Genomic DNA, 13,930 nt, shown 5'->3' with positions numbered 1-13,930 from the left:
AGCCTGCAATTTTGGTAAGGTTGTTCAAATATTGACGAGTATATAATTTTTTCCCCATGAATGAGTGCAACGAATTTTTTTTAACATTATCACTGCACACCCGCCTAAAAATTTATGGTCCATTTGATTTCATAAGTTATTCTTGATAAATTTCATTTGTTAGAAAAATCTTACGGTGATTACAGTATCAAATGACAGCAACAACAACATACCCAGTGCACGTAATCTCACAAGTGGAGAACAACAAGGGGCATTCCAAGAATGTTACAAAGCGAGAGATAACGACTAATTAATTTTCTTTGAAAAAAAAAAAGAAAGAAAGAGAATAAAGTTGGATAATTAAAATGTTCACAAAAGCAATTAAAAAAGAAAAGAGAATAAAATAAGTGGTAGCTAACTTGCTATTAGATCTCGTTGTCTTCTTTTTAACAATACTGTCTTCTTCTTTTCTAGGAAATAGGAAGGAAAGAAGAAAAACTAGGAACTTCAACAAACGAGTCCAACGTAACTCTAAACCAACATAGGAATAAACCAAATGCAAATCATAACTCAAATACAAATAAGTTCAGTTAGAAATGGAAGAAAATAAGTGCAAATGCAAATCAACCAAGTAGCTTCGGACATGTTGTTTGTATGTTTTCTTTTAAAGAAAGAAGATGACGGCGTTTGACGCAAGCTTTAACCGTGACTTTTCGGTAAAATTGAACACCCTTTACCTCTAAGTTATCTATCTCAATTATTTTAAGGGTGTTCAAAATTTAATTTATATCCAGTTAACTATAATATCTCATCAATATACTAGTACCATTTTCCAGTCAAGGGTGTTCAGGTGACCACCCTTGGCCATGAGTGGCTCCGCCACTGCATTCTGCCCTCATATCTAAAAAAGTTTATACACTTCACGGCTTTCGTATATTATAAAATTTTGGAAACTGAATTTAGCTGTGATCAACACCACAATCAACAAGTTTAAAACGGAAACAACCTCTCTACCTCCACGAGGTAAGGCAAGGTCTACGTACGTTCTATCCACCAATTTCAGACCCCATTTATGGAATTATCCTGGATATGTTGTTGTTTTACCATAATAAGGTTTCAACATATACACACAAGGAGACATTCGCTTACTAGGTGTTGGTTCTATATTAACTAGGTAACCAAAGCTCGAGATCTAATTGATGAGAATAGTGGAAGAAAGAAAAAGCGAACTAGCAAGGTACGTAGAAGAGTCTTTACTAGTCAACAATCAGACATTTCGAATCTTATCTATACCTATCCCTGCTTAATTAAACAATCTTACAAGTACCTAAATCACACTTTAGGAGGTTTTATCTTATTACATTTCGTCACTAGTCTATTGCAAATAAACTATAGTTACATTAATTACTTTATAGTTATCACGACATTACTTTAGAGTAAGTGGGATTTGATGTATTCTGTTTATGCCTCGGATATGGAGGTAGATCTAGGGATTCCCTCTAGACATGCATTAATTAATATACTACTCTTGTGCTAGGCTGCTAGGGGCGCAAAATACCCATACTAATTTTTTTATCAAAAAATTACACCGTATATATAAGATTAAAATTAATTAATATATTACTCTTGTGAAGAGGCTGCTAGGGGCGCAAAATACTCATACGAATTTTTTTATCGAAAAATTACACCATATATATAAGATTAAAATTAATTAATATACTACTCTTGTGAAGCTAGGCTGCTAAGGGCGCAAAATACTCATACGAATTTTTTTATCAAAAAATTACACCGTATATATAAGATTAAAATTAATTATATATAAAAAGTGCAAAATGTGTTTACTTTTTTTTTGTGTTTATTTCTTTTTATTTTATAAAATTTTAATTAAAATTCTGAGTCTGGCCACGACTCTATCTCCATCTGTGTGTAATCAAAATCTAAACAAAGGAATGTTGATTTAATAGTGATGTTGGGTTCTGCTTTTAAGTTTAAACTTAAAGAATATTCTCTCTTTTTATCTTGGAAATCTCAAGATTCATTTGTCATGTGCTGCTTGCTTTACTTTTCTGTCCTGTTCTTAGACTAAAAAGCATGACTTTCCATAATATTCTTTTGCCAGACATTTACTTTCTAGACCGAACCCTTCACGTGAAATTAGGAAATAAATAATGATTGAGTTCAACTAATACACATTTGACTCACTGTAAAAGAATTTTTTCAACATTAGATTAATTAAATGATAATCATATGATATGTAATCATTCATAAAAACTGAAATAAATACTCTAAAAGAAACAAGCTACCTTTTAACGTATATGAGTTAACTCTACAATAATAATGTGATTTAAGTATACTAACAATACTACTAATTTTCTATATTTTAACTTGTTATACCATGAAGCCACACTCGGTGTCACGAAATGATGGAGAATTACAACGAGGTCGAAATGAATTTTTATTCGTTGTACTCAATAGCATACTGAATAATTCAAGGGAGAATGGACTGCAAAATAAATTTTATCAAGCAGCCGGTTACTCCCTTGTTCCATTTTATGTGATTTTTTTTTTTTTTTTAAAGTTTATTCTAAAAAGAATGAAGACTTTCGGTATTTGAAAACTTTTCAGTTTTGAACTTAATTCTCATTTCACCCTCAGTAGCATGCAAGTTCTTTTAATGACTTTATATATGTGTCATGACATGTTTAAATCACAAGTTATAAAAATTATTTATTTCTTTAATTTTGTGTCAAGTTAAACATTGTTATATAAAATAAAAAGGAAAAACTAATATTTTCCATAAAGATACTCATACAATTAATACCTCATAAGAGTCTTGGTTGTATAAATGATTTTGTTTGCACCGTCTGTCTACTGACCTTAAAACTCAGGCTAGTAAATCAGAACTTGTTGCTTAATCTCTCTCTCCTACTTTCCCCTCTCTAAATATATTCAGTTCTCTGTCTGCTTACTCTTTGTTTCAAACAAATTCCACATCCACAGAGAATCAAGAAGAAAAAACATGCTAGAAGACTGTAATGAGAAGAATATGGTACACAATTTCTCTTGGCCCCATTTTTGTTTCTTAGCTTTTGGAAGAGAATATTCATTCATTTAACACTTTTTTTTCTTATTTTTTTCTCTTGTTTGTTTCCTCTTCTTTTTGCAGAATAATGAGAAAAAAATGGAGAAACAAATTAGCCAAGATCAACAGCAAGAACAACAAGAAGCCCTCAAATGCCCTCGTTGTGATTCATCAAATACTAAATTTTGTTACTACAACAATTATAGTTTGTCTCAGCCAAGACACTTTTGCAAATCTTGTAAAAGGTATTGGACAAGAGGTGGAACCCTAAGGAATGTCCCTTTGGGTGGTGCCTCTAGGAAAAACAAAAGAACCAAGAAACCAAATATTATTACTACATATGCACCAATTCCTACTAGTACAAATCTTGGTCAACAGTTTCATGAACCCCAAGTTGTTGATCATATTAATCCATTGTTTAATTATGGATTGTCCACAAGCCCTTTTGATCTCAACATTCAATTTCCAAGATTCTCCAATATTTCTAGGGTTTCCAATGAAGATCTTGGATTAGGGTTTTCTAATGGATTCAAGAAGATCCAAGATGTTGTGACTAGTAATTGCACTAGTACTACCTCACATCTTTCAAGCTACCCTATCTTTGGATCTTCATTAATAGCTAGTTCAAATACAAATTTGGCCTCCCTTATAGCTCCTAATCTTCATCAACAAATTTTCATTACCAACAATGAGAAGTTTCAAGATTCTAATCATAAGATAAATCAGATTGAAGAGATGAACTATGTTGATCCTTCTCTCTCTTGGGCTGGTGATTATGTTGATCCTTCAAATATAGGGTCTTCACTCCCATCTCTGATCTAGGTCAAACACAATCTTTTAACAATCTCCCTCCTTTTTTATTACTTAATAACTTTTGGTCTTTTCTAGGTAAATATGTTTTATTTGGTTTCTTTTTTCCTTTCTTTGGAGCTTAAGCAATGAAAAAGTTTTCTCTATGCGACTGATAAGTCAAGAGTTCGAGCCATGGACCTTATGTCTCAAATAAGCCTCCCAGATTACATCCCTTGGGTGTGGCTGAACCTTTTGTGAAATCGAAATACTTCATGCTCAGGACTTCTTTCTTCACTTCTTTCAAATGTCAAGGCTGATGGAGAAGATTTACCCAAACTAAGAAGAGAAACAACATCATTTAACATGGATGAGTGGTGTTTTGATTAGCTTTGGACAACTTAGACTACGCTATCGAATATATGTTGCTTCCCACTAGTACGGGTACCAGTAAATTCTATCAATCAAAACTTCTTCGACGGTGAGAAGATATCATATAACGTGGAATTTGAATCGTCATCTCCGATGATGCTGGAATCGGAGTGTTCATGTTAGCAGCTAGCAAAAGAAATTCAACCTCTACTATTTCTATTGACGAAAGATTGAAGACTACTCTCATTTGAAGCCGATCATTCGAGGAGGACCCGGGTACATTTTCTAGTTTCAGTGAGTTAGTTTTACTCGGGTACATTTTCTAGTTTCAGTGAGTCAGTTTTACTCTTTTATTATATGTATATAGAATCATATATTTCTTACACTGATGAGGTTTTTTTATGTTAATTTTCTCTTTTATGTTAATTTTCTCTTTAGGATGTGTATAGGTCTGGGTGTTGGGAGTTACAATGTTGGAGTCCTCATATAAGAGGAATTACCTTTTTTTTTTTTGGAATGCTTTTTCTTTTAATGTAATTTTCTAGTGTAGGGAAAAGGGTTGGGTATAAAATTGGTATACAACAGAGGGAGACTTGTTTTGTAATCATTTTTTTGCGCGGATTGCCCTTCGTTTGGGGTGGTCTTTAAATTTTGCCCCTCAAATTTGTGGTCTTTAAATTTTGCCCTTCATATTTGTGGTCTTTAAGTTTTGCCCTTTGCTTGGAAAGGTGGAAGAATATATGAAGTTCTGGGTTCGAATCCCCGCTCAGCATAAAATAAAAAAATAATTTCGCAAGCGTGATCAGGGGGAGTGTATGCCGAATCCGATACAATCTTTAAGGAAAGTTAAAGTTATGGGATCCGGCATAACTAAACATAACTAAAAGTCTGCCCTCCGGCGTACTTTTAGTTAAACACAACTAAAAGTCTGGGATCCGGCATAACTAAACATAACTAAAAGTCCTTTCCCTCCAAGATATTCGGCTTTTTGCATTTCTAAGAAAGTATGCCTCAGATCGAGCTTGCATTTTAATCTTCTTATGCGATATTGTTCCAACTCACATGCTTAATCTCGGTTACAAATTAACAACAATTAACATAAGTATGAATTCAGCTTGAGACAAGCAACCCAAGCGATATGTCCAACTTAACGGAATATAGAGTACTAGATTTTTTCGAATCTGAGCTATTAAATTTAAAGTAACCATAAAACTTTGCGTCCATGACAGTGAGTTTGTGGTAATTAAGTTATATCCCAAAGAAATTAACAAATCAATATTCAGATTCGTGTGGATCCTCGTATATATACTTCAAAACCTAACAATAAATTGTTCGAATTAAGGGAATAGTAGTTAGTATCTCACGTTAATGACAATGGGTTCGTGCCTCGTGGTGTTTAACAATTAACATACGCTATACAATGCAACCCATAATTAGTTTGGAATGACAAATACATATATATGCTTCAAGGCAAAGTCTTGCCCATAAAGGCATAAGTATGCCCCCATCGGCATAAGTTTGATAATTCGTTAACAAATTTATGCCGATGGGGGCATACTTTAATGGGCAAACTTGTATGCCGGATCCGCATAAATTTGTGAAGGAATTACCAAAGTTATGCGGAAGCATACTTATGCCAAGTCCGCCTACGAGGCATAAGTATGCCGTGTCCGACATAACTTTGGTAATTCCTTCATAAGTGTATCTTAGGGGGCATAGCGAAATTTAAACTCGCCTTGCGAATTTTTTTTTAAATTTTGACTGTGTGGGGGTTCGAACCTGGAACCTATGGGGTTTATGCGAAGGGCAAAATTTAAAGATTTCAAATATGAGGGGCAAAATTTAAAGACCACCCTAAAAGAAGGGCAATTCTGCGAATTGCCCTTTTGTAATTTGACCATCAAGTTAATTATTAAGTTACATTGGCCCATGCTTATTTCTTGTTCACTTTGTTTATTGTTTGGGTAGTTTATGACTTTCAAAAAGCATTCATGTTAATTCCCTTAGCTATTTTACAAACGTTAAATTTATGAACATAGCTTCATTTCATTAACATTCGTTGATTCCCTTAGCTATTTTACTATGTTAAATTGAAGGTCGACATAGCTTCATTAGTATTCATGTTTTTCTTAGCTATTTTACTATGTAAAAAGCCAGATTGTTAACGTAAGCCTCTATTCGAACCTTGAGATCGTAAAAATCTATGTTAAGGAGCATTTTCCTTTATTGGGGCGCTATAAAGATCGTATTTAATTTAGTTGTACCAGTAATTAAGTAGCTGATATCGAATGGTTAAATGAAGATTTATTGAGTAGCCAAGAATTATCTATGACAATTTGACGAGAATAAATTAGCTTGATGTAGCCGGAAGGAAACAACAATTAACACTGAGATTTGATTTTTTTTTTTTTTTTTTTTGTGGACGAAAAAACAAACTTTATTAATCATCAGAAGAAAACAAACTACAGACCAAGAGCAGTTGGCAATACCTACCAGGTAGGGCTATCAACAGTACTGCACAGGCCAATAACCCTACGATTTGATTTAAATTGTTATATTTTGAATTTTTGGATATTTTAAACTTGTCCCTTTGTTTTCGGGAAATAAAAATATTGTGGCCTAATTAGGGGATTTAACTAAAGTAATTCATCTCATGTTAGTGCTTTCAATGTAATTTAATATGATATAAGTATATAACAGGTTACTTACATTTTTGTTTTGAGTTATTAATCAATAACATTAAATAGCATTACCGGTAATTATCTTTTAAATGATCTAATCGCGTAAATATTTCTATACCCACCTGATGACACTTAGAATCGAAAATATAGCATCTTTCTTCAATTGCGTAGGTCATAAATTATTTACCCTGCAAAGAAATGCTTGATAGTATATCCTCTCCAACATACTCCTTTCGTCTTAATTTATGAAATATAATTTAATTTAGTATAGTAAAGCAAATTACTACTTTTTCTCGATAAAAAGAAACATATTGGATAAGGTGGAATCGAATCTAACTGATAGGTCTCATTAGTAACAGATACTGATTTTAGAGACAACAAGTAAAAGTGCTTTTAACAAAGAGATTCTTGAGCTCATGTATCTATGAAGTATGAATATTATTGAGAAATATGTTGCTTCAAAAAAAATAATTATGTACTCCTTCTTCAACTGACACTTAGCTTTATTCCATCCAATAGCAGTTTTAAGGCCTGGTATTGTCACGTTTATTCGACTTTTCATGGTCATTGTACTGCTACTGAGACAACCCACTCCTTCATATCAACTTTTTCTTGGCATGTTACAATTCATAATAAGTCGTACTCTTAAGAATAAAGATTTAAGATTTCTTCACAATTTTACAGTATTACTACACATAATTGACCTTTTATTAAGCCTATTGTCACAGTAGAATCATTTTTAATTAGACCTTACTATATATAAGTTCATTAAAGATTTAAGACTTTTGATAAATTTGATGTATCTTTCAGTGGGAACATAACATATACTGTATATCTTTTGAGGTAATAGCTTCCCTGTTGACACGAGAAACGGAGCTAAACTATATTGCATGCAAAATATTTGCAACCCCAAAGCTTTGTGTTTAAAAAAGGAGTACAAATTAAGAGACTAGTAATTTTAAAATATGTAATTATGGTATCTAAATTTTTTAAACCATTACACTTTTATATTCCAAAAATTTCGTCTTCTGACCTTAGAAGATGAAAAAGTGAATTAAGGAAGGCCGGTACATTAAAACAAAAGCATTCTCTCTTTACACCGATGAATACGAAATGAAGAAATAAAGAGTTCAACCATAAAAAACACTCAGAAAGCTAAACATTTTCCACCCTCTTAGATTCTGAATAATTTTTTTATACATATTAGGTGAGTTCTGAAACATAGGCATACGATTTGGCTCAAAGTTAATGGATTCTGCCAAACATGTTGATTTTGCCAAAGTTAATGGATTCTGCCAAACATGTTGATTTTGCCAAACATGTAAATAAAGTAGCTGAATTCTGCCGAACACATAAATAACACTGTAAGTCTGCCCTAACTTTATGAATATCTTCTTTCAATGTTTCTTGCCACCAGATTCTCTAGTACGTTTCTTCAACTCTCACATTTTCTTTCTTCTTTCTGCCAGTATGATCTTCAATAGATTCTTTATCACCATCCCATTTACCAACAACACTTTCTTTAATTTTGTGTGTTGTCTCCTTGGTTGCCTCCCATGCGTCATGCATTTTCTGCTTTGTATTCTCCTGTGCCAATTCAAATGGAAATGATTTTACACTCCTTCCTTCTGGTTTATGTGATACTCTTCACCTTTCGAAAGTCAATTTGACTAAATTTTGAGGCTAAATTGTATTAGATTAACTCAATACTTTTAGACTAAAATTTACATATTCGAAGACTACATGAAAAGTAGTATACGTTACAACTTTTCTCATATCAATTTGGAGAAAAAATATTCTTTAAAATGTTGGTAAGTTTATACAATTTGAATCTCGGGAAGCGAAAAGTATCGCATAAATTGGGGGACAGAGGGAGTACTTATTGTTTAAAAAAGTGCTTATTTTAGTAAGAAAAGATATATAACCAAGCTTTTAGAGGGAAAAAAAACTTTGAGAGAAGTTAACAAAAGCCGAAAGTACTCCTTCTGCTCCAATTTATGGTGTCCCTAAGAAAATGCCAATACACTGTCACACAAATTTGTCACAGAAATTGAGACGGAAGGAGTAACTTCCCCCCGCGGAGGTACTTTTGAAAGCTTGACCAAGTATAAAATATTGTTCTAATATCAACGAAGTACTTTTAAAACAAATATTTTTTTAGCAGAAGCACTTTTGGGCCCTTGGTTAAACAATCCATTAATCCCTTTCAAAAATTGTTTTGGGGAAAATTTTAGAAAGGATTAATTTTAACTTAAACTCCTCATTATATTATACACTTGATGACTAGCTTTTAATTTATAGTTGCACAAATATTATAACATCACTAATTTCAAAAGCTCCATGATTCATAGAATGTTACGACATGTTAAATACGAGAAGCTCCAAAAAAATTGAAATCTTTCCTTCTTGAACTTCATGCTAATTAAATAAGTTCACATAAATTGAAATGAGAGAGTATGGTATAATTACCTCTATAGACTCCATTGTGTCTTTAGTCTTTTCCTTCACATCATGGGCTTTCTTCTTTACTTTATCTTTAGTTTCATGTACCATTTCACTTGTCTTCTCCTTGATGTTATCTGCAATGCTAGTCTCTTCTTTTTTCTTTGCATCTTTGATTTTCTTTTCGATTTTTGCCATGGATTCTTCCATGCTTTTCTTAGTTTTTTCGTTCATCTCGAGAATCCTATCCCCTGCGTCTGCCACGGTCCGATCGTCATTAAAACCTTTATCGTTGTCCGGTTTTCTTTTATATTCTTCTGATGCATGGTACCCCTGCAACATAAAAATGGACAAGAACACAGAACCTTAATTAGAGAAAGTTTCCATCAACTACAAAAACTTGCAAAACCGTACACTCTCCTGACACTATTTCCTTACAAATATTAATCCGCTTCAAAAAGATTAATATCTCTTTAAAATTAGAGAGAATTTGACTTCCTTAAGTTTTTATACCCACATAAATATTATGGCGCTGGTTCAAAACTACACATCTGAAATTTTTTACACACAACAGAAGCAAATCTAAAATTCGAACTCTATAGACTCGAGTTCAAAATTCTACCACAATTCATTACTGTACTTTAACAGATGTGCATGGTCTGGATTAAAGCTAGTTGGATTCGGATAAAACTCATACCTTACCCTTTACATTTGTTTGAACAAGGCAATTATTAGATGTCATTATCGCAAAGTTCAAAAAGTTTCTTTTTGCTAAATTGAGATGATATTCATATAGATCGCTTACTCTTTGTGTTCGTTGTGGAGTCTCCACACCATGCTTAAAGCCGGACGAGCTAGACTACCTAGTGATTTAAGCACCTATATCTTTCTTATGCTTTTTTCGTAAGTTTTCGTGTTCAATCAAACTATGTCGTATAAAATAAAATGAAGGGGAAATTTTGTAAGCTACACAAGTAGGGGCTGATCAAAGATTTAAACTTTATAGTTTCGAGTTTGATTTACTGGTTTCAAAAAACAATTATTCTTAGTACCGATTTACTGAATCTTTTAACACATGACGCAAAAGTTCGTAAGTTGATTTTTAATATCTTTCAGGGATGAATGTTATAACTCCTAATCATGTCATGGTTGATATGCACTATAAATTTCAAAAATCTTCATTTTTTAATGAAATATCGAATCAAACTATAACAACAACAACTATAACATACCCAATGAAATCCCATTTATGGTCTGGGGAGAGTAGAGAGTACGCAGATCTTACTCCTCCGGAGGGGTAGAGAGGTTGTTTCTGGTATACCCTCGGCACAAACACCAACAATTCAAAGCAATATAAAAAACCATGGCAATATATTATAAAAAGTATGATAAAACTCTCCAGAAAAAAAACAACAGATAGTAGCAGAAATCAAAGTGCAAGAAACAACTGATAGTATCGTATCAAACTATATCATAAAAATTAAAACGAAAGGAATATCATAATTAGCTGCCAAAAACAATAAATATAAAAAAAGGGAAATTTGTAAGGTACCTCAGAAGAAGTAGGGGTGGAGGAGAAGCTAACACGAGAGACATTGCTGCTGAGGAAGAGAGAATTGGCTATGGCTTTTTTGATGATTGATATACCTGCCATTTTTGTGTCTTTGTGTTTCTTGCAATAATATCAATTGTCGAGATTTTGACAAACAGAAAATATTGCCGCTTTGGTTGCCAAAATGGTTTGATTTCATAGTTGGAAAATGGCAAGAGATGGGGAAATATTGGTGGCATTATAGGAGTATGACACGTTTGTTAGTACACGACACGTACACAACACTTTGGTCAGTATAATATTTTTTTCCAACACAATTAATACTTTAGTAGTATTCTCTTTTACTCCGTATTTATAAAACATTAAATAACTAGGTTACTTGTCCGCGCTTCACGCAATAATAATCACACCATTAAGTTTAGAAATGAGCCTTTTCTAATATTTTAATAGTGAGTTTAAATAAGGTGGACACGTTAACAAACAACACAATATACATTTGAACAAATAAAATACTAAATCATGTAAAGTATAGAATTGAATTATAAAAGAAAAAATTCACATCAACTCGCTCATGACCAAGACTATCGATAAATATGGATTGCTTAACTATTCTCTGTCTCTGAATATTTAAGTACTGATTCAGTTTAACCCAATCAATTGAAGAACATTTTAAGAAACTTCAAATTCAACTATTTTTATAATTTTGTTGTTATCGGCATACTTTTCAACAGTTACTGATTTTCTGTTCTTTTTTGTGTTTCAGAAAATTTTTTCTCCTCGAGCCTTTTACCTGTTACAGAAGACTGCAATAAATCAACACCATACCTTTTTATTGCATCTTTGAATTTCTTCATTTCATCCAAGATATTGTCATTGGTGTTAGAATCAGTTTCATAGGAGGATTATCATTACCAAATGGAACCAATACTAAAATGCATTGATTACGTAAAACGACAAGAAAAGCATACTAAAATGAATTGATTACGTAAAACGACAAGAAAAGCAAACTCCTCATGAATCACGTTTTGGCAAAATAGCAAACCTCATAAAAGATAGCCAACAAAAGATTACATTGATCAGCTTTTGAAGACATCTTGAATCATTCAGTCATCAAGACCGAATCAATTAATTTGAACGAAGGTTATGGGAAAATGCATATTTGGGATTACACATTCTAAAAAGTTCTAAATGCACACCTAGAATGACATGGAAGAACAGTAATTACCAGCTAAAAGAAAGCTACATATAACATCATTAACAAAAATGCAGTACATTGTTGTAGCAGAACAACAGCAAAATAGAGGTAAGCAAAAATCTAATTGTGGCATTGGTACAACTAAAGCTACAGAGACGACCTTCAGCCCCTTTTATAAAAATGGAAAAAGGGAGAACATGTACATTCAGAAAGTAACACACTGACTTGAATTCCTCATAGTTGACCTGCAAAAACTGCACATCCAGATTCATCTCTGTTTACTGACATACCTGTAGTTTCCAATTTAATCAAGATGAAAGTCAGTTGGTCATTAATCCTATCCTACTCAAATGGACAACAAACAAAGAGCAACACTATTTCAGGCCAAGAAAGAGTAACATGGCTATCTTCTATTAATCTTTAGACACAATAAACAAAGGAAACATAGTCATGTGTATGCTAAATGAGCAAAACAATAAGTGCGAGATAAACCAGCCCTTTCTTTTCTTTCTAGCATCGGATGTCTATCCCCTAAACATAGAACATATAAAACTCAGTTTGACTGCCACGATTATGGACTTTTCATTTCTCTATTGGCAGCTCCTGGCCCGAAGAAAGCGATACTGCAGGGAATAAAGGGAAGGATCAAAAAGGAAAAGAAACATAGTGATTACACGGTTCCTGAAATATTTATAACATATCTGGTGTTACGATTGAATTTAATCGATGTTCAAAAATTTTGATAAGTATGCACCGGTCAAATAAGGCTTGAACTGAAGCCAAAAAGAACTTAGGAGCCTGCAAAGAAAATTTACTAAGAATAGGAGATGCTTTCGTGTGACACCAAAATCTTAATCAACTAAATATTTCATCAATATATTGCTTTGCCTCTGCTAATATTCTCGCCCAAAAAATGTGCTACCACATGCCCTTCCACACAAGTGTTATGAAGCTATGAAACTTGCAAAGAGGAATATCATACCAGTTCTTGTTTTCATTGTACCATTTGCTTTAATCCTTAAACTTGCCAACTTTACTATAATTACTCGATACTTTTCTCCACCCTTTGTTGGCTTGTCTCCTTGAATCATCCTAATAGTGCTCTGAGAAGCCAAAAATGTCAACCGTTGGCTCCAACAATAATTTTGACATAAAAATAATATGACAAAAACACAAACAATGGGGAATTTGCCTTAATTAGGATTAAGATGCTTGAATAGCATTATTGGATGATTCAAATAGCTGAGCATCAAACAGTTGCAACAAATGCTAATTACAAGCTTAAACAAGCATGCTAGGAGAAACCAATAATATTGCTACCCACAACCGCTAGTTTCAAATATGATTTTGCAATAATAATAATAGTGGCGAAAACACAAACAATGGAGGAAAAAGATCAAAAAAAACTTTATGTTCAGATAGTGTCGAATTAAACGGAGAAGAATGATATCTTCTCTGCCTCGGCTACCATGAGTATTACGAACCTGAAGGTTCTGGCTTGAAACTGTTTATGGACTTAATTCTTCTTGTCTATTGATTTATTTGTTATTCATGAATAGAACCAGTCTAGGAAAAGCAAACAATGACTTCGTTAGGGTAAGCAAATGGGTATCAACCTAGCAATTGGGAAAAGCAAATGTCACGTAATAAAGTACACGGTTATTTGCTTATTAATAGAGATGTTGTGGGTTGAGAAAAAGGAATAGAGGTTCAAAAAAGCCAAAATTTCAGGGTTAAAGATACATGTAAATGTTGGCAAAAGCGAGTTGCCACTTCAACTTCGCTACGATCAGCTTTACATAGATATATAAATATAGATTTTAATTTCAAAATCCCAA

At 33.0% G+C, this 13,930-nt stretch overlaps 2 protein-coding genes across 3 annotated transcripts; one reads left to right on the top strand and one right to left on the bottom strand.

Annotated features, from left to right (window-relative positions):
• Window positions 1-2,840: 2,840 nt before the first annotated feature.
• Window positions 2,841-4,821, top strand: LOC132036191 (dof zinc finger protein DOF1.4-like). Of its 2 annotated transcripts, XM_059426457.1 has the most exons (3): window positions 2,841-3,028; window positions 3,146-3,858; window positions 3,950-4,821. In XM_059426457.1, exons 1-3 carry the CDS (start codon window positions 2,999-3,001, stop codon window positions 3,951-3,953), a joined length of 747 nt encoding a protein of 248 aa, XP_059282440.1. In that variant the 5' UTR covers window positions 2,841-2,998; the 3' UTR covers window positions 3,954-4,821. The 2 variants fall into 2 exon arrangements, with proteins under 2 accessions (XP_059282440.1, XP_059282439.1); XM_059426456.1 differs by having other exon boundaries at window positions 3,146-4,821.
• A 3,365-nt stretch (window positions 4,822-8,186) lies between these two features.
• LOC132037780 (uncharacterized) lies at window positions 8,187-11,126 on the bottom strand. Its single transcript, XM_059428394.1, has 3 exons — window positions 10,898-11,126; window positions 9,373-9,678; window positions 8,187-8,490 (listed from the first exon to the last, which is right to left on the bottom strand). Exons 1-3 carry the CDS (start codon window positions 10,997-10,999, stop codon window positions 8,326-8,328), a joined length of 573 nt encoding a protein of 190 aa, XP_059284377.1. The 5' UTR covers window positions 11,000-11,126; the 3' UTR covers window positions 8,187-8,325.
• Window positions 11,127-13,930: the final 2,804 nt, after the last annotated feature.

The sequence above is a fragment of the Lycium ferocissimum genome, chromosome 11 (genome assembly GCF_029784015.1).
Source record: "Lycium ferocissimum isolate CSIRO_LF1 chromosome 11, AGI_CSIRO_Lferr_CH_V1, whole genome shotgun sequence".
Classification (NCBI taxonomy): domain Eukaryota; kingdom Viridiplantae; phylum Streptophyta; class Magnoliopsida; order Solanales; family Solanaceae; genus Lycium; species Lycium ferocissimum.
The sequence above is the reverse complement of the archived record's forward strand: the minus strand, read 5'-3'. Positions and strand labels throughout refer to the sequence as shown.